The 20,056-nt window shown below is 40.2% G+C and overlaps 3 protein-coding genes and 1 pseudogene across 9 annotated transcripts in view; 2 read left to right on the top strand and 2 right to left on the bottom strand.

The window, feature by feature from the left end:
* Nucleotides 1–20,056, bottom strand: part of rbfox3a (RNA binding fox-1 homolog 3a) — a 661,616-nt gene that overhangs the window by 165,354 nt on the left and 476,206 nt on the right. The gene's annotated exons all lie outside the window — the stretch shown is intronic.
* LOC147239131 (homeodomain-interacting protein kinase 3-like) lies at nucleotides 242–3,445 on the top strand. 2 transcript variants are annotated; one of them, XM_086195765.1, is made up of 10 exons: nucleotides 242–356; nucleotides 619–797; nucleotides 987–1,178; nucleotides 1,289–1,473; nucleotides 1,596–1,719; nucleotides 1,817–1,936; nucleotides 2,098–2,181; nucleotides 2,288–2,460; nucleotides 2,560–2,759; nucleotides 2,886–3,445. In XM_086195765.1, the coding sequence occupies exons 1-10, from the start codon at nucleotides 332–334 to the stop codon at nucleotides 3,182–3,184; spliced, it is 1,581 nt and encodes a 526-aa protein (XP_086051891.1). In that variant the 5' UTR covers nucleotides 242–331; the 3' UTR covers nucleotides 3,185–3,445. The 2 variants fall into 2 exon arrangements, with proteins under 2 accessions (XP_086051891.1, XP_086051890.1); XM_086195764.1 differs by having other exon boundaries at nucleotides 2,560–3,445.
* LOC147239130 (uncharacterized) lies at nucleotides 11,498–14,026 on the bottom strand (annotated as a pseudogene).
* On the top strand, nucleotides 14,567–19,418 carry LOC147239129 (uncharacterized). Its single transcript, XM_086195767.1, has 9 exons — nucleotides 14,567–14,762; nucleotides 15,070–15,188; nucleotides 15,288–15,707; nucleotides 15,793–16,024; nucleotides 16,136–16,255; nucleotides 17,410–17,588; nucleotides 17,715–17,868; nucleotides 17,947–18,057; nucleotides 18,378–19,418. The coding sequence occupies exons 1-9, from the start codon at nucleotides 14,723–14,725 to the stop codon at nucleotides 18,383–18,385; spliced, it is 1,383 nt and encodes a 460-aa protein (XP_086051893.1). The 5' UTR covers nucleotides 14,567–14,722; the 3' UTR covers nucleotides 18,386–19,418.

The following is a 20,056-nucleotide window of genomic DNA, read 5'->3' as shown; positions in this document are numbered from 1 at the left end:
ATCACTGCAGATAAGCGATGCCACAGCAGCAGTGCTTCCAGATCTTCCGGATCAAGTTTTCATGTCAGTGCACTAAATTGGTTTGGGCTTGACTTAGATGAAAGACAAGACTGTGATCTTGACTTAGATGAAAGACCAGACTGTGATCTTGACTAAGATGAAAGACAAGACTTTGATCTTGACTTCAGTGACAGTCAAGGTTTTGACACTGAGTGAGATTTCGGTCAAGATCCAGATGACTGATTCTGACTGACACTGCACTGTCTTATAGGAAGGGGAACATTAAATAATATCAGTTTGGTACATTTGGAAAACATTTTTTCTTGACAGGATGCTGAGAACCACCGACAGTGAAGGTAAGAAAAATGAAAAACGCATAACATCAGACTTGTGAAAGTATGTCAATACGAAACTGACTCATGATGTTGAGAAGGCCTTTCTACTTTAATATCTAAATCTAATGGAAGAATTTTATATAATTTCCCACCGCTATAATTTTAAACAAAGTTGGCTGAAAAAAAAAAAGAAAGCCATGGCGAAAGCTGCGGCATAACTGCCTCGGTGGCATTGCCACTCACATTCTGATTTTCTTTACTGCTTCTGTATCACCTTTCACAGATCAAATGAATGAAGACGAATATTCCCTGATTCTGAATAGTGACAATTCATGTTACTATGCGGAGGCCTTCGTCTTGGGAAGAGGACAATATGGCCAGGTAATCAAATGTGTTGAACGAGGAACAAGAAAGGAGGTGGCCATCAAAATTGTTGAAAAAAGGAGGCACGGTAAAAGAGAGGTAGGTCCCACATGAATGACACATGTTTTTAGACTCATATTTCCTACTAGTTTGGTCATCCAAGTCTTTTTTGATGACGATCTCTTTTGCCTATTTTGACGTAAAGGTTTGATTTAGTCTTCGAGAGAAATAAACTCTTGTCTTGCTCTGTCTCTTAACAATGTTTTTTTTTCTCTCACCTCACCACAGGCAACCATGATGAAAACTGTGAGCGTCCTCGATCCAGACAAAAAGAACATTGTCCGCTTTCAAGAGGACTTCATACATGAAAATTGTACATTACTGGTGTACGAGAAACTGGACAGATCATTGTACGATCTTTGGAGCGAGTTGGACTTCAGGCCATTCCCCCTCACTGTAATAAGACCAATAGCACATCAGGTACAGATTCTTTTATTTTTTGCTTGTATTCATTGAAATTTACTCAGGCAACTGAGTAACCTGTTGAGCCATTTCGCAAAAACTTTAACTGTTCCTCCTCTGTCCTGCAGTTGCTGACAGCACTTGACGCCCTAAAGGGCATTGGAGTTGTTCATTCTGACCTGAAGATGGACAACATCATGCTGGTGAACCAGACAGACCAGCCCTTCAAGCTAAAAATCATTGATTTTGGCGTGGCCTTCACAACATCAAGGGCACCTAGACGGGGCACAATCATTCAGCCACTGGGAGACAGGTAGGATCAATCTACACCAGCCTAACTTTTTGCTCGTAATCTATTTGATGCTGTGAGAATCTGTTATGCACTTGTTGGACATGACATTAGTAACTCTGGGATCACTTGTTGACTATCAACAGAGCACCTGAAGTCATCCTGGGCCTGCCCTTCACTGAAGCCATCGACATGTGGAGTCTCGGTTGTGTTCTGGTGAGCTTATATATCTCTGGCTACCCATTTAGAGGAGAGGACGATTACCAGATGGTGAGTTTTGATGTTTTGTGACGTACCACACCAGACAGATATCCCTCAATGCTGTGATTTAGGAAGTACCCTGACATTATCACTATCCCCTCTGTAGTTGAAAAGCATTCTGGACCTGCTGGGGATGCCACCTGAACATCTCCTTGATGCTGGACTACACACTGAGAAATACTTCATAAAGAGCAAGTACTGGAGCAACTCCAAATGGGACTTCAAGGTATTTAAAAACTTTATAATGTACATTTATTTGGCACACAGCTTTCTTTAGCAAAGAAAGTGATCACAGCATAAAATTTGGCAGGACTGTATATTTTGGGGGGGGGGGGGTTCAGAACAAACTTCACGGCCTAAAAATGTCTATATTTTTTGTTGTTCTAGACTCGATGGGAGTATGAGTGTACCACTGGTATCAAGCCTGACATATGGATGGGCCCCTTAAACTCCCTGGAGGACCTGACATCAGTAAGTGATGACTTTCATGACATAGACATCAGAAAGACTTCATACACGTTAGTGCAGAGAAAGATGCAGATCAACTGAGCTGTTGTCTCTTTTTGTTCAAATTCAGTTGCCTAGGGAAACAGACCACCCTGTCATCCTGGAGGATCGGAGAGCATTTGTAAACCTCCTGAAGAATATCTTTCAGATGGACCCAGATAAGAGGATCACTCCAGCAGAGGCTCTGAAACACTCCTTCATCACAATGGCCCATCTGCATGACTGGAGTGAAATAAACATGTAGTAAGTGATCATGTTTCAGTAGGTTTCGCTGGAAACCTGATCAGAAAAAAGGCTGTTTTTTATTTATTGACTGATGCATTCATTCTCTTTTTTTTTCAGTGTGGCAGGTTCCCTGTACAGGATGCTGATTTGTCCTGAGGATACCTCGGATGATGAGGATGAGGCTGAAGATCTTTTGGCTCTCCTGCCATCTGGTCAATGCCCAACAGCTGAGTCCACCAGTCCTCCAGGTTCTCTTTATCCACCTGTAAGAGGGTCAGTTGAGGAGATGGCTGACGATGTTGAACCTGAACATTCACCTGTTCCCTCTAGAGGGTCAGTTGAAGAGATTGCTCATGGTGATGTGGAGCCTGAACATTCACCTGTTCCCTCTAGAGGGTCAGTTGAAGAGATGGCTCATGGTGATGTGGAGCCTGAACATTCACCTGTTCCCTCTAGAGGGTCAGTTGAAGAGATGGCTCATGGTGCTGTGGAGCCTGAACATTCACCTGTTCCCTCTAGAGGGTCAGCTGAGGAAATGGCTGACGATGTTGAGCGTGAACATCCACCTGTCAAGCCAAAGAAGAAGGGACTTTTGCAAAGAATCTACAACTTCTTCCGCAAGTTAAAGAAAAATAAAAAAATATCTCCTGCCTCATCGAGTCAAGGAAGGAAGCTGGGCATCACCAGAGGTACTGGTCAGACAGAGAGGACCAAAACCTGGAAGAGGCTTAAACATGGATAATGACTCCACCAGACGGCGAGTATGTGGATGCTTGATCCGAACCTGTTTCCAGGGTTCTGAAAAGCTAGCCCCCTGCGGGTCCGGCGCATGCTTCACCCCTCTCTATTACCTCTCTGTCCCATCACACCACATTTTATGTGACACTAATCCTTGAGGGGCTGGTAACAAAGTAGACATTGAAGGCTTGGAGGAGTGCATGTGGATGTACTGGGAGACCTGTACGTGGTGGGTCACTTTTTTTTTGAGGTGTGTGTGTGTGTGTGTGTGTGTGTGTGTGGGGGGGGGGGGTCGCTGGCTGGTGGTGCCTTGTGCACTGGAGCTTGGCCTTTATTGGTGTGAGGAGGAGAACAGGGGGTGGATGGTTGGGGGGGTGGGGTACTCTGTTCGAGTGCGATGGGCCTGTCGTTCACCCCATCCGGGCATGGGGTGTGGGCATGTGTCTGCCTCGCCGGTGTGTGTGTGTGGGGGGGAGCTGTCAGCTTGGTCCTGACATGCCTGTTATCCTGGGCCGGGGACATATTTAACAAACTGAATAAAACAATCGAACAGTGACTGTTAGCTAACAGAAGTGAGCTAACTCATGTAGCTAACGTTACTGTATGTTTTCCATGAGTCCCACACTTCACTGAAGTGGAATTAGAAATCATGCCAATGTATAGAAACATTAAAGGATTTGCAATGTTCAAAAAAGTGTTTCTCATGTAATAAACCTCTCACAGTGTATAAACTAACTTTGACTTTTATTCAGACGGATGACAAAACTACTCAATTGGACCCAGACATTCCATGATTTCAGGGTAAACAGACTCAGACAGACAAAATTACTTTTTGAAACAGTCTGCTGCTCCGTTGATGAGCCCGTTGGTATAGCATCGTATGTCCGTATTGGTCACCAAAAACTGTTGGCTAAAAGTAAACATAAATCAGGTAAAACTGGTATCCAGGTACAGGAAGTCCAGAAATACCCCACTATGCCAGTCAGAGGTCACTAAATTCATGGATTTGGTACATACATTTGCAAAGACAATGATGGACTCTCTAGTGACATCGTTAACCACTAGCAGTTGAGGTGGTGTCCAGCAAATGATGTTTGTCTCATGGATAATTGGAAAACTTTATGGGGGAGACTTGGTCTGACTCATAAAGATGGACTCAATTTTACATAGCACTTTTCTACCTTTGCGGTACTCAAAGCGCTTTACAGTGTCATCTCATTCACCCATTCACACACATACTCAAGCACTGATGGTGGAGGCTGCCATGGAAGGCGCAAACCTACTCATCAGGAGCAATTATGGGTTCAGTATCAAGGACACTTTGACATGGTCACCGGGGTCGGGGATTGAACCAGCGACCCTTTCGGCCGCTCTACCCCTGAGCCATGCCGCCCACAAAGATGGCATTCATCCAATGTTCAGTGGAGCTGTGCTCATCTCTAGCTTTACCAGTCTAATTTATAGTTTGCTAAGAGTAGATAGGCTGGACCACTGCAACTCTCTCTTGTCAGGATGTCCTAAATACTCTCTAAAGAGTCTCCAGCTGGTCCAGAATGCTGCAACGAGGGTTTTGTCAGGAGTTAAGAAGAGAGAACACATCTCTCCCACTTTAGCTTCTCTCCTTCCTGTAGGATCTAGAATCAACTTCAAAATCCTTTTTATTTTTATTTATTTCATCTATTGCTAAAAGAAATGAGCTAACTAATGTAGCTAACGTTACTGTATGTTTTATATGAGGCCAAAACTTCACTGAAGTACTTAAGTGGAATTAGAACATTGGCGATTACTCTAAGACTGCAAGGGAAGCTCAGCTTCCCCTAAAATGTCACCCAAAAAAAAGAAGTGAAATATGTACGACTGTTTGTACATTTCATTGACTATATAGGCGCTAGAAAGCCTTCATCAACATTCAGCCTCTACTGACTTCAATGGAGACGCGTAGAGCAGGTTGTTCCCCTGCAGCAAAACTAGATGGTCATTGGATAAATGCTGGTCTTTGTCCCACCCATCGTTCGCTCAGCGTCTCTGGGGGTCTATGGGGCAGTGGGCTGGCCTTGACGCTCGGCTTCTGCATGATGATTGAATGAGCTGTCGAAGGCGGAATCCTTTTTTGATTGACAGTTAAATGAGCGAATCAGGAATCTTGAAGAAAAAACATCTACTGGAGCATTTACCAAGTTTTTCATTCCATTGTTCTGAACTGATGCGGAGACATGACCGAATCCTTGGAAAAGACGCCTAGTTGGTGCGACAACGTTACAGATCAATTTTTTTTTTAAATGAAGGGTAGACTTTACATATAATTTTACATACTATATAAACAAATACATTTATGATGTAGGCCGGGAAAATGAGCTTCCCCTCCTTGAAAGACCAGCAGCCGCCACTGAATTAGAAATCATGGCAACATAAAGAAACAGAAAAGGATTTGTATGTTCAAAAAACAAAAGTAGTGTCTTATGTTGTAAACCTCACACATTGTATAAACTCACTTTGGCTTTTATTCAGACAGATGACAAAACTACTCAATTGGACCCAGACATTCCATGATTTCAGGGTAAACAGACTCAAGGTTTCTAATAAAACTGCATTTTGAAACAGTCTGCTGCTCCGTTGATGAGCCCGTTGGTATAGCATCGTATGTCCCTATTGGTTACCATAGCAAAAGTCAGACTAATTTTATATGTTTATTTGTAAAATTTGGTAGCTCTGCTTTGTTGCTGTTTGTAAATATACAAGGAGGATAGTTCAGTTTTGCTCATTTATTTCATTTTCTTGATTTGTTTCATGTACACAAATACTAAACGACTCCACAATCACTCACCATATGTGACAATATGCTGTAGAGATGGGGAAATTCTCACCCAACCCAACCAGCTCCTGATGATTCTTTCTAATCATAGGAGACTGAACACAGGTTACCTTTGCAACAGTCTACTCATTAGAACTGCAGAGGTTTGTTAAGGAATCAGCACTGCTGAAAATTGGTGATTGACCAATCAGAATCAAGTATTAAGAAGAGACATGCTGGGAATTGGAAGCTAATGCCGTAACTGATGATGAGGAGTGGGAGAGTTCCTGGATGCCCAGTCAGAAATGTTTAAACAGCCCAGTTTGGAGGGAATTTGGCTGGAAGTTCAGAGCAAGATATTTCAGAACTCCCTTGGTAATAGCTAGTTATGATCATAACTGTCCCCCCAGGTTGGAGGGGTTGCGGGACAATGGGTCTTTTCCCACATCTTCTGGGATTGCCCTCAATTGCAAAAATTCTGGGGGAACGCGAAGCGACAAATATGAGAGATTTTGAATTTAAATAGACCAATTGGACCAAAGCATCTAATTCTGGGTACTTTATCGTTCATGGATTTAGGGAAAAATAGTGCGATTATGCTCAGGGTTCTTTTATTGATTGCACTTAAAATGATCACAGCGCATTGGTTTAAGCCCCATCCACCCCCACTGGACCAGTGGTCTCAAAGAAGGATGTAAATTGCATGGAGCACAAAATGGGGAACCTTTGACTCCAGACGGACTTGTATCTTAAACAATGGACACCTGTTATAATGTATTTGGAAGGATGAGAATTTTATCTCAGTTCAACTGGGGGAGATGATGTTTGTATTACTTGTTTTTAGGACCTGAGCCAGAAGGTACTTCAGGCGAAGACCCGATCGTGTTTGCACGGCAGAAAAACACAGAAGGAGCACTAAAAAACCCCACTAAAAACACACAGTTAGGAGTATCGGAGCCCCCAAAAAAACACATGGGTCTCCCATAGGAAACAATGGTGGTGAAAATTTTATCTGAAATTGTAAAGTTTTTTTTTGACTTATTATTCTTTCTTTCTTCCACGCCAAGTAAATCCTGAATTTGAACCCTTAGACATGCATGAAATTCGCTGAAATTTGGCACGTATGTCCGGTCCGGCGAAAAAATTGATATTTAAAAAAAAAAATCACAAAATCTCAATAGCGCCACCTAGGGAGCAAAAAAAATTGGAGCGCTATGACTGCTTACACAAATGTCCCACAGACATGGGACCAACACCGTTGGACTCGTCTCATCAAGCAAAGCCTGCTCTGACCTCTCACCTATCTACCACAGAATGTCCACAAAATGGACAAAACTGTCCAAAACAGGACAATTCTCACTGCCCCAAAAAAATCTATCTCGTCCTAGGGCATTAATGGCATGGCTTCCAAACTTGGCCACATTAATCACACAACTGTACTCGTCAAAGTTTGGGAAAGTTTTCATATGACTCACTCGGTTCCCATTTTATATGCTGTCAAAGTCGGGGGACACGTTTTACATTACAATGGAAACCAATGGGGAGGCCATGTCCTCTCATGGTACACACTCTCAAACAAATGCTTCTTATGTCTACACGACAACTCACACAGCTGAACAGAACACACCACTGGATTCCTGGCAAAAATTCCTAGATAATTATGGTATTACATTGCAGTTTGAAGCTACATATGCAGAGTTATTTGATTTTCACACACTAAAAATGTCCCATTTTCATCTGCTCTCCACGCTCAGATGTTTACTGTTGTCATGGAAACCAAAAGGGGAGAATCTCAGCCATCATGGTACATACTCTCAAACAAACACTTCTAGCTTAAAAACTACAACACCCACACCTTCAAAAAACACACCATTGGATTCTTGACAAAAAACCCTACAAAAAGGTGGTCTTACATTCCACTTTTGACCAACATATGCTGAGTTATGACTGTTTTTCACAGTAAAACTGCCAAAATCCTCCTCTGCTCTCCACTCTGACAGAGATGGCAGAGAGCGAGGAGAGAAGGGTGGGGCTCTTAAAGGGCCGGCTCTCAGCTCTACACTCACACTGTGCAGCGCACTGAGGCTCGTATCTCCTAAACTACAAGGCCTAGGGATTTGCCAATTACACCGTTGGATTCGGGCTAACGTCAGCGACGCGGCCTGCTTGCAGCTTTAATTTGTGCAGAGCTTGCTGCCACACCTTGTAATGATATAATGGGCAGTTATGCTGATTCCACCCCCTCGCAGGTAGACTATCTTGTGGACAGCATTGCAGCAGCACTCCTTGGGACACTTGATGCCATAGCTCCCCTGAAGAAGAAGGTTATCAACCAGAAAAGAATAGTTCCCTGGTACAGCCCAGAGCTGCGTGCCTTAAAATAGAAGACCAGACAACTGGAAAGGAAGACATATTCCAGCCAGCACGAGGAAGTCCGCCAAGCCTGGAAGGAGAGTTTATTAATATATAAAAAAGAACTCCGTAATGCCAGAAGCGCTTACTACTCGTCCCTGATAGAAAAGAATAAGAACAACCCCAGGTTCCTCTTCAGCATCGTGGGCAGGCTCACCAAGAACCATAGTGCTGTTGAGCTATGCATCCCCCCAACTCTCAGCAGTAACAACTTCCTTTCTTTCTTTACTGAAAAGATTGTGAATATTAGAACGAAGATTGCCAGTAATGGAGGACAGACTACAGTCCCCATAGAAGCACCTCCCAGACTTGGTGCTCACTTGGACAGCTTCTCCCCCATCGACCTGTCAGAATTAACTTCTGCAGTCACTTCCTCCAAGTCAGCCACTTGTCTGCTGGATCCCATCCCAACAAGCCTCCTTAAGGATGCCTTCCCTCTAGTCAACACTTCTATATTAAATCAAATTAATCTTTCCTTAGTCACAGGTTATGTGCCACAGGCCTTTAAGGTGGCTGTCATCAACCCTTTACTTAAAAACCTTCTCTTGACCCAGATGTGTTAGCCAACTATAGGCCGATATCCAACCTCCCTACATCTCCAAGATCCTTGAGAAGGTTGTCCTGGAGCAGCTACATGAACATCTGCACAGCAACGAGCTCTTTGAAGCCTTCCAATCTGGATTCAGGGAACACCATAGCACTGAAACAGCACTGGTCAGAGTCTCTAATGATCTTCTTATAGCTTCAGACAGAGGTCTTGTCTCTGTGCTTGTCCTTTTGGACCTCAGTGCTGCATCTGACACCATCGACCACAGCATCCTGCTACAGAGACTAGACTATGACATTGGGATTAAAGGAACTGCCCTAAAATGGTTTAAGTCCTACTTATCTGACAGGTTTCAGTTTGTTAATGTTAATAATGACCATTCTGAGTATAGCAGAGTTACATATGGTGTACCACAGGGTTCAGTTTTAGGACCGATTCTCTTCACTCTTTACATGCTCCCATTAGGTGACATAATCCGGAAGCACTCGATCAACTTCCACTGTGATGCAGATGACACACAACTTTACTGGTCGATGGAGCCAGATGACACAAGCCAGCTTACTCATCTGCAAGACTGCCTGAAAGACATTAAATCCTGGATGTCCTTTAACTTCTTAATGCTCAATTCAGATAAAACTGAGGTAATCATTTTTGGACCTAACACCACAGGGACACACTCTTGAATCGGATCTCTACTCTAGATGGCATCACCCTAACTCCGAGTACAACTGCAAGGAACCTTGGAGTCATTTTTGACCAGGACCTTTCCTTCAGCTCTCACATAAAGCATGTGACCAGGACCGCCTTCTTCCATCTGCGAAGTATTGCTAAGATTAGGAATATCCTTTCCCAGAGTGATGCTGAGAAACTGGTGCATGCATTTATCACTTCTAGGCTGGACTACTGCAACTCTCTCCTGTCAGGATGTCCTAAATACTCCCTAAAGAGTCTCCAGCTGGTCCAGAACGCTGCACACTGCAAATTATCTGGCACTTGCCAAGATTTAAAAACTTATTTTAAGGCATCATAAATCATTTGTCTTGTTCTAAAAAGCTATTGCCTTATTTTTAGACATTCATTTTACAGTATAATCTTAAATTGAGTATGAACATGTCTCTTATACCTACTTTAGTCCAGGAATCTTAAAAGCAGTGCATAACTCTTAATATAAGCTGAAATAGTTCTTTCAACAAAACTAAACTTGTTTCAAGATTCAGTAACCATTTCAGTTGCTCGATTTAAGAATTACATAAGTGACTTGTTAAATGATTACACATTTTCAGTTGAGATGTTTGACAATCAGATCCAAGGTGCTAAAACAAATGTCATGAGTCACCAAAATACATTGACTTGGAGCCTTATAAAGGACTTATTAATGTGCACTGTGAATTAAAAAAAACCCATCAAAGCTATTTCAGAAATTGTTCTAACACAAAAACTGTGATGAGGGTAAAAGTCTTAAAAATAACAATTAAAAAATCCAGATGAAGGAAAACATCTTTATTTATAAAAATGTTTTTTTTTTAAATCACATCATGTTTTAGGTATTCCATTGAAAATGAAATTGTGATGCAAAAATTAACATCTTTTGCATGCCTGAGAAACAGTGTTACACTGCTAGCAGTTTTCACATAAAACATAAAAAAAACACGTTACGTTTGTTAAACGTTAAGACTTCTTCAGCCCAAAAAAGAAATGACAGATAATTTTAAATATATGCAATAGGTTATTACTGTTTCTGTGTATAAAAAAAGAAACATACCCAAAAAAGAAAATAATTTTTTTGGAGAACATTTGGGAACCATTATATTTTTTGTGAAAAACAGATACACATCAGATAGACTGATTCACAGAATTATTTTGTTGATGGTTGATATCAGCAGGTCAACCAATAAACATGTGCATCCCTAATCCTCAGGCTGATGCAATGATATCACAAAGATTATATTGTATTGGCACAAACTCACTTTCTCTGAAACTAACAGAAAAATATGAATTGTAATCGATAAGCTCATGTATGATTTCTGTACCCTGGGCAAGAGTGGGCACTACCACTTCATAAGCCAATAATGTTTGATTAAAATTTAAAGTTTCATAACGCTGGAACTCAAAAGCAACAATAGAGGAATCAATCAAAAAGATATCCTTAATCAGTCCAAACACTGGGAGAGTGTCATTCACATCAGCAACTATCATAGACTTCCCACTGATGTACTTCTTGCCATTGAGGGTATACCATTTCACAGAGACAATAGATTTCATGACATCTAATCCCAAAAAATCTCTGACTTTTCTCTTCACATATTCAGTATTTGTAATAGCTAATACAGGCCTTGATTCTCTTTCATTTGCAAAAATTGGATGCTCAACACCGACCTCATTCTGACAACATTCAAGAAACTGATTGTGGTTGGCTAACGATTTACACACATTTTTGAAATTTAACTTGGAGGCCCATTGCTTAAAATAGGAGTGCTTTGCCTCAAAGCGAATGCACGTACTCCTTATGAAAGGACCAAGGGACATGATTTGACTAGGAAGATGTAACATGTAATGCTGCTTAGGTATTACATTAGCATCAGGGAAAAGTTGCTTGAAATGATACAGGTGTTGCTCAATTTTACTTCTGAGCAACAATGCAGAGAAATAAGAGGAGCCAGGACTATTTGTACAATCTCAACTAACTTAAGAATAAATTTAACATATTCACTGTCCACACCACTCAAAAGAAAAGGTAGTATTTTTAAAAGTATAAACATCTGCCCACAAGACTGTTTTAATTTATTGTCATTAGCTGTTAGAGTGCTCACACTAATAGGACATGGTTTATCCCGTACATCGAGAGGTGAGTAAGGAAAGTTTTGAATGGCTGCGTTAAACTCATCTAATTCTATATTTCCTGACAGAATAAGGTGTTTTAATACAAGCTTTACTTCCATTGGTGCGACACCTTCAAAAATGACGTGCATTATGTCCTGGGGAGTTTGTTTGATCAGATCAAATGCGGGAACATCAAGTAGTCTACTTCTTCTGTTAATTCCATAGTGGTTTTGAGGGATGCTTTCAAAACATCTGTGCTTGCATTATCTATTTTAAGACACTGACTGATGTGTTTCTCCATAGTTCTTTTATCAAACTTATCTTCCTCAAAAAGAGTTTGCATATCGTCAAAGTTGCATTCACAGTGTCTACATTTGCTATGAGCAAAACCAACACCTTCTTTAAAGCCACCAAGCTCATGTTAGGCAAGTGTGTCTCCACATAGAGCTATCACAGCACCAAACAACTCAGTTTCACCATTTGGAGTTTCAATCCTTCCACCATTGTAAAGCTGGGTCAGATCCTCAAGAATTCTGTTTAATACAACATCAACACCCCTTTCTGAAATATCTTTTGCCTTAGCAATAGCAAGGAGTCGTATTGAAGCCAACTTAGATCTAAATTTTGGATCAATATTACCTAAACTATAATAAAACATGAGCAATTTATTTTCCGAAGCATGGGACCCCAAGGGATTACATATTTCGATTTCATCTGTGTATAGTATTATTTGCAATGCATTTTGCCTTTGAGAATATAAAGGATGAGAGGTAAAGATGGCCCCATCACTAAAATCATAAAAGTACCCGTCTCTGCTCCTTTGTGGTACAGTGTTCAGCATTGTGAAGATTCTGGAATTGGTCAGTAATTGCTTTAGACTTTGAATGAGTGACACATAGTAAAAACTTTTGTTTCTTATGGACATGACCCGAGAACGACCCTGCTTCACCCAACAAATCTTCTGGGACACTACTACTTCCTCTGGGTCAACTGGATTGAATAGTTCCCGAATGGCCCTGTTCTGTCCATGTGCAGTTGTGGAGAAAGGATCTGTGAATGTATCAAACGTGGCCAAAGCTGCACCTTGAAGCTGAGGGCTTGTCTCTGGATTCTCTTCAAACACCCTTCTCATTCTCTCCCTCAGTGTACTGAGGAGAACAGCTTGGTATTGTTGCACCCTTGAGATGACATTGTTGACTGTTCTCTGTAAAAATATGACATTTATGTAGATTATTTCCTGCACTATGAATCCATCTAAGAAGTCCACAATATACACTACACTACGTATAAGGACTGCCATTCAAAGCAAATACGATATAAATAGTGTAACATACTGGTTCACGAGGACAAGTTTACCTGTGACAAGTGGCACTCTTTGCGGACACTGATGGCAAAAGCTGCAGCTGATCTGGCAATATCAGGTTCTTCCTTTTGATAATAATAACAAAAAGCATTATTTTCATAATCTAGGAGACCAACACATTCATTATTTGACTTAAAATCAAAGCTGAACATAAATATCTTAAGAGACAAAAATAATATTTACAAGCAAATAAGGAAGTGTCTAGATGTACTGTAGTTTTTGATAATTAATTAATTTGATAATTAATATATATTTGATAATTAATTAATTTATTAATAATCACACACACACAAAGTAAATGATTAGTGTGATTGTAAAATGTTGAATAACTAAAGATTTGTTGTTGATTCCTTTGCCCCTCTGGTAGTCAAACACCTAAAAAAGCACTATGCCGGTGATTAATGTCTAATTTTATTTCTATCTTGCTATAAATAATAACTTATCAACAGTAACAATATAATTTTTGACAATAAAATTCAACGTCCTTTTTACATGCAAACTATTTCACTAAATTTAGCTCAGTCTTAAACTTTTTATGTGTCTCCATGTGCACTGTTATTTAAACATTTTTGAGTGTGTATTTCTTTGTCAAACTGTTAGCCTATAATCCAAAATGTTGTGCTAATATTCACTGGATAATTCATTTTGATGCTACAAAGGCAAATCCATTTAACTGCACTTTGTAGCTTTAAAAATTATTACGTGAATGTTTCTATATGGATACACAAAAATAAATGCAAATAAACTAAAATCAGTTACAGTTAGTTAACTTAGCCAACAGAGGTCAAAATACATTGTAGTGTGAAGCTGTGTTAACACTTACGGTAACAGGGCAGTCAACAAGCCGAGGCTGCAGTGTTTCAGTCGGTATTATAGTGCTGGTTGCTGCAGACTGAGGCGCTTCAGGCGGCATTTCCACAGCGCTGCTTGTTGCACGAGTGATACCGTTAGAAAAAAACGTTACACCAAAGTTTTCCGATCCCAAAGAGCGGGGTGTCGTGGTGGTCGATCTCCATCCGCTTGGCGGGCACACAGTCGTCAAATATAACGGGTGCGTCCGTTTAATATGGCGAAAGAATGAGTTGAAAACTCTGAAGTCCTGTTCACATCCATCAATTCCGCAGTAAACCCAAAAGTCCGGACTACGACTATGAATTGCATTTATGTGGCTAAGGAGCAATTTTAACTTAATGCGACAAAACCAAGACAGATCATACATCCGTACCACGCCATGATGATTCCTGTGCGTTTAATGACGATGCCTGCCGATGCATGATGGGAAGGATAAGGTAATTTTTTTTCTAATTTTTATTTTTATATGAACTAACTTTCATGTACCATACATTTAATAAAAAGATTTTAAGGCCAATATCTGGTATTTTAAACCATATTTAATATTCACACTATGATGATGTCAGTAGTTTGCGACAAAGCGTGGTTGGAGCGGTTTCCCGCCTGCTAAGGTCAGTCGTAAACCAACTTGCCTGGGCAGTGGGCAGATAGGAGAGAGAAGAAACCACAGTGGAATTCATGGTCTTGTCGCAAGTGATTTTATATTTATTCGGTTACGCTTATTTGAAAGCAAGCGGGAGTTCTCTGAAAACCCAACATGGACAAATTTGACGACACCATACTGTCGGTGTTGGAAGGTAATGTTAAGTTAAATCATGTTTTTCGTTCTAGTTAAGTTAATGTCAGGATTTGTATCTCTGAAAGGGAGGTTGTTGGTGTGATAATGTTATAAGTAACATTAGGACAGCGTTATTTATTTATTTTTTATTTTTTTGCAAAAAGTACTGCCTTAGGCCGTAAATTTGATGTTAAAAATTTTTGTTAAAAGGAGGTGCTTCATTTAATGTATAATTGCTAATGACATGCAACCATAACCAGGTATCAATTCCTGATTGAAATATGTCTCATCTAAAATGCTTATTTTTTTAATTTTTTATCAATCAGCCGCCAGCATTGATGAGGAGGCTTTGAAAACCCTTAGCCGGGATGACCTGAAGGATCTTTTTCCAGGCCCTGAAGCTTTTTTCAAAAGAAAGCTGCTTTGGGATTTTATCAGTGAAAAGGTAAATACACACTGGCAGGGATTTATTGGACACATTTTCTCACATGATCAATGTTCTTAATTGTATTTTTGATTTATTTATCCCCAACAATTGTAATAGTGTGAAAGAGCTTCTAACCAAGATTCCAGCACTTGTAGTGGAAATGGTCTTGGACCCTCAACTAGTGCCATCCCACCATGCCAGCCTCAGGCTTCTACTCCCGTATCTGAAACTGCTGACAAAACAATGAAGATGCCAGATCCACCAGAGTATGTGCTCTATACGGATTCAGAGTTGGACATGGTGCGTAGTCAGTACTTTACATTGCTATGCACTGGAAAGGAAAAGGACTGTAAGCTATCCAAGGAGCTTTGCTGCAGACTCATCTGGAACACAGTCACAAGCATGGTTGCTATTCTGCGTGCTAGTCCGATGAGAAATAAAGTAAAATACCCCTCCAAACTTGAGATGACAACAATGGCACAGAAGATTGTTGAATATTACCCCATGCTACGTGATGATAACACAAATATGCCATATGTAAGTAATGTTTTCTCTTAAAAAAAAAAAATCAGCTACGGGATCCAGGACAACAACTTATGAAATTTCTTTTCCTACACCACAGGTTACCGTCTACGCCAAAATGTACAAGCGACTCCAAAATATGAGGTCCCCAATGAAGAGACAGGGATCCATGCCGCAACGAGGGTCGACCAAGAGGACTCTGTTCAGGTCGACAGGGACAGATGGTGACATAAGTGGTGAAACAAGCAGTGAGATGAGTAGTGACACAAGTGGTTCTGGTAGTACCTTACTACTTAAGAGCAGCGATGAATTAGAGGACACCACCATTGCAGGTATGTTCCTAATGTTGGTTGATCTTTCTGGTTTCTGTACATCTAAAAAAAAAATTAAAACCTGTAATAAGACTTTCCTATTATTTTTACTTTACTTTCATCACAAAAAAGCATCCCCACTCCAGCCACTCTCCTGGAAACCTGACAATAGCAAGTTGGCTTCACGGCAATCATCCAGCTCATGTGCAGACTCCTTATCCAGCATGCCAACTACATCTGTAAAGGATGTTGGTAAGTCTGCCCTCACTCTTTGCCACCTTTCACCCTGCTATGATCTTAAATAACCTCATAAAATATATCCGTCGGTTTATAGTCAGGGCTGCACGGTGGTGCAGTGGTTAGCACTGTGGCCTCACAGCAAGAAGGTGCCGGGTTCGAGTCCCGGCTCGGGCACGGGATCTTTCTGTGTGAGTCTCCATGTTCTCCCCATGTCTGCGTGGGTTCTCTCCGGGTACTCCGGCTTCCTCCCACAGTCCAAAAACATGCAATTGGGGACTAGGTTGATTGGATTCTCTAAATTGACTGTAGGTATGAATGTGAGTGTGAATGGTTGTTCGTCTCTCTATGTTGGCCCTGCGATGGACTGGCTGGACCCCGCCTCTCGCCCGTAGACCCTGGGATAGGCTCCAGCCCCCCACGACCCTTAATGTGTAGGAATAAGCGGAAGATGACGATGGATGGTTTATAGTCATTCCCAACATTGCTGTGAACAATTTTAAACTAAAATAATTTTAGCTTAACTTGACTCACAAACAATGCATTTAACCTAAGTCATGTATAATAATGCATTTTTTAAAAACTAATTAAATAGATTACTTTTAAAACTTGGGTACATTTTTAGTAGACGTTTTTTCGAAATTGTACTTTTGTAGAAACATGTATGGATATTGTGAAGTCTGGTGTGTGTGTGTGTGTGTGGAGGGGGGGGATAGTTGCAAAATATTTTTTGAAAAAGTGACAAGACACATTAATTGACATTAGCATCAAAAGATGCCTTTGTAAATATCCTGGATTATAACATGAGTGCTATTTTTTTTTTTATTAAAAATGTACAAAACAATACAACATATTACACAATTACAATTAGACCATACACAGACAAAATAAAGCAGTACGATAAAGGATGTGTAAGAGACTAAATAGAAAACAGATTCAAATAGTCCAAAAAGTCCCCAGTCAAGTTAATGAGTACAGATGTCCTACAGTGTTTATATATTACACCTAATATTGACTGTTACAATCACTTTCTAATGTATTTGTCTTGTAATTTAATTAGAAATCATCTTTGATTACTATTTTCAGATGTTAGTGTAAAAAATTTTACATGAAAATATATTTGTCTGACTCTACCCTTTTTTCTGTTTTATCAATTTTAACACACAAAGACAGTCTGAAGATGCAGGCAAGGCACTACCGGACTTTGAGCAACATGTACAAGAAGCCGAATGCAAGACCCAACTTGAGTGATGTTGCACAAATTCTGGACCTTGAGTTCCAGGCCAGACGGGCTTTCGTTGATTCAGATGTTACAAGGGAAGAAGACCGACCCTCAAAAGTCTTTGAGGCATACCCATGCTTTAAAGATATCCGAAATCTAAGTGTCCTGTGTACTTTTGCTTGGATTATTTGGTTTTGTCTGTATAGGCTGCCTTGGTCAGTTGTCGAATAACTAAGTGCAATTTTGTCCCAGGCAATGGATGAGCTGCGCCGCATTGTTGATGCCACTAACAGCAAATACACAGAGGAAATGAAAGAGAGATGGGCAGACTTTAATGCCGAAGTGCAGTTCTATGGCGTGTGGAAGAAAGCTCTGAAACCACCTTTCCCCTTGGATGTACGTGGAGGTAAGTTGCCATCCCATACACCAAATTTGCCATCTATGTTCAAACCATTCCATCAAGTGCCATTTCTCTGTTCCATAGTGGATTTTCTCCATTGCCCTCATCAATGCACTTCCATCGCTTTTCCCTTCACCAACTTCACCACCAAAGCGACTTGGAAATGCCAGCGAGGCTCTCCTTCATATCCTCAAGGTGAGAATTATGTTGGTCCTTTACCAGCTAATAATGTGTCCTTCATTTACTTAGATTGTATGCAGTTTCACATCTAACAAGAGCTATGTAAAACTACAGGTTCAGAAGAGATAAAATACATTTTCATAGTTCATAGATCTAAAAATTGAATGAAGTTCAGTAACTCTAACTCAGTCATGTTAATTTCCTATGTCTTAACATACATCATTTGAACATTTGTTTGTCAACCTGGTCAGTTAATTAATGACTTCAGTTAACATACTCTTTTAAGCAGTTTTGATACATAACTCCACCCTATTGTCTTTATCATTCTGTTCCAGCCTGGTGAAGACCCTGGGCTCTACCTGGAGAGGCAGCCAATCTCCTCCCCAGTACTGCTTTATGATGGAACAACCTGCATCGTTGCTGTGGGAAACAGGCCTGTATGCAACCTCCCCCAAGAGGATTTTTGGGAAGGAATGCTGGTGTTAATGGCATACTACTACACTTTGCACTTGACTTACCCAAAATGTGTTGCAACGGTTCTCTCTGTCATTCAGACCGTGGTAATTTGCGATGCCATCCACGATCAAGACGCCACTGGCGCATATAAAAAAGCAATAGCTGAATGGCAGTCATTCATTGAAAAATAAGTGAAGAGTAGGGTTTGAATCATTTGAACTGGAATTCCAGTTCCGATTCCAATTCCTTGTTTCGATTCCGGTTCCTAATGATTCTCAATTTCAATTCTTATAAGAGGCAAGGTCACAAAAAAAATGCATGTTTTGGTTTTAGTCTGGTCAACTGCCTGCAAATGTTGCACTGAGCCGACTTGTCTTTTTCCTGCTGAAGTTTAGCCAAACATAGCTACAGACAGAGACGTTTCTAGACACTGTGGGGCCCTAGGCAAGAGTAAGAAAAATTTTGTCAGGTTAGTTGCTTGCTTTTTGTTTGCTGATCATGACCTGGTTAGCGCATCACAGTTCAGAGTCCTATGGTTATTTGCTAAAAGAAAAAATACATGTATCAGGGGTCCTACATTCTTTTAAACAGGTCTTTTTGTATTTTTAGGAGGAGCTTATATGGCACTTTAACTGGCATGTAATTGCATTTTATAAGTTATTTTTCTTGCATTGTGATGTTATTATTATTATTTTTGCATTTACCGTGTATTACATCTGATTTTCATTTACAATGCTGATTTTTTTTTATTTAGTCCGTCTTTAAAAGGCCCAAATTTTTGTAAAAAAATAAATAAATAAATGGATTGTTATTATGCAGTTCTGGCTTTTGATTTAGTTTGTCAATCAAGATAGTCTAGGAATAAGGACTAGCTCTAAGGTTTTGTGTCTAGTTTTTGTATGGATTTTGTTTCATTTTAAGATAAGCCAACTTGTATCAAGATGCATCTTAATCCTGCTGTACTCACACTGAGTAAATTTTACTTAAAATATTTTTTATTTAACATTTTTAACCTGTAATTTGAAATAACTTCTCTTATATTGAGCGTATTCCCCTTATTACTGGGCTGTAGATAGTTTGATTTCAAGTAATTTAATCTACAAATAAGCATTATTATCTTATTTTAATACTTTGGATACTTTTCTGACACTACCTATTTCTTGATTTAAAAATCTTATTTCAAGATATCTTATCAAGTAAAATTAACTTGCTGCATGGACAGATAATTTCACTAGTATTAAGTAGATTGCTCTTGAATTTAGTGATTATATCTTATCTTTATTGTACCCTTTTTTGCAGTGTAGAATGGAGTCAGGGCCTTCAGTTATCAGGCTCCTCCCCTGTGGGACAAGATTTGAGCCACTTGACGTGTTTTCCCAGGCAACAGTTGGGTTTGGTTATCATGAGCTACAGTACTTTGTTAAAAAGCGCCATGGCAGATATTTGTAAAACTACTTTATTTTCTACATAAGTCTAATTTCTGAATTGTCTGTACTTTTTATTTTGGGCTCCATGCAATTTGAGCATTGTGGTGAAGATTCATTGTTTCATAGGCTAT

This window comes from Aulostomus chinensis, chromosome 23 (assembly GCF_037954235.1).
Source record: "Aulostomus chinensis isolate RoL2024-O1b breed Wild chromosome 23, RoL_Achi_v1.0, whole genome shotgun sequence".
Lineage (NCBI taxonomy): Eukaryota > Metazoa > Chordata > Actinopteri > Syngnathiformes > Aulostomidae > Aulostomus > Aulostomus chinensis.
The sequence above is the reverse complement of the archived record's forward strand: the minus strand, read 5'-3'. Positions and strand labels throughout refer to the sequence as shown.

Coding starts and splice junctions, on each gene's coding strand:
- LOC147239131 (XM_086195764.1), top strand. CDS start 332: ATGCTGAGAACCACCGACAGTGAAG. Junction 1,937..2,097: donor ACTCCAAATGGGACTTCAAG/GTATTTAAAAAC, acceptor TTGTTGTTCTAG/ACTCGATGGGAGTATGAGTG. Junction 2,182..2,287: donor CCCTGGAGGACCTGACATCA/GTAAGTGATGAC, acceptor GTTCAAATTCAG/TTGCCTAGGGAAACAGACCA.
- LOC147239129 (XM_086195767.1), top strand. CDS start 14,723: ATGGACAAATTTGACGACACCATACTGTCGGTGTTGGAAG. Junction 15,708..15,792: donor ATAACACAAATATGCCATAT/GTAAGTAATGTT, acceptor CCTACACCACAG/GTTACCGTCTACGCCAAAAT. Junction 16,256..17,409: donor TACATCTGTAAAGGATGTTG/GTAAGTCTGCCC, acceptor TAACACACAAAG/ACAGTCTGAAGATGCAGGCA.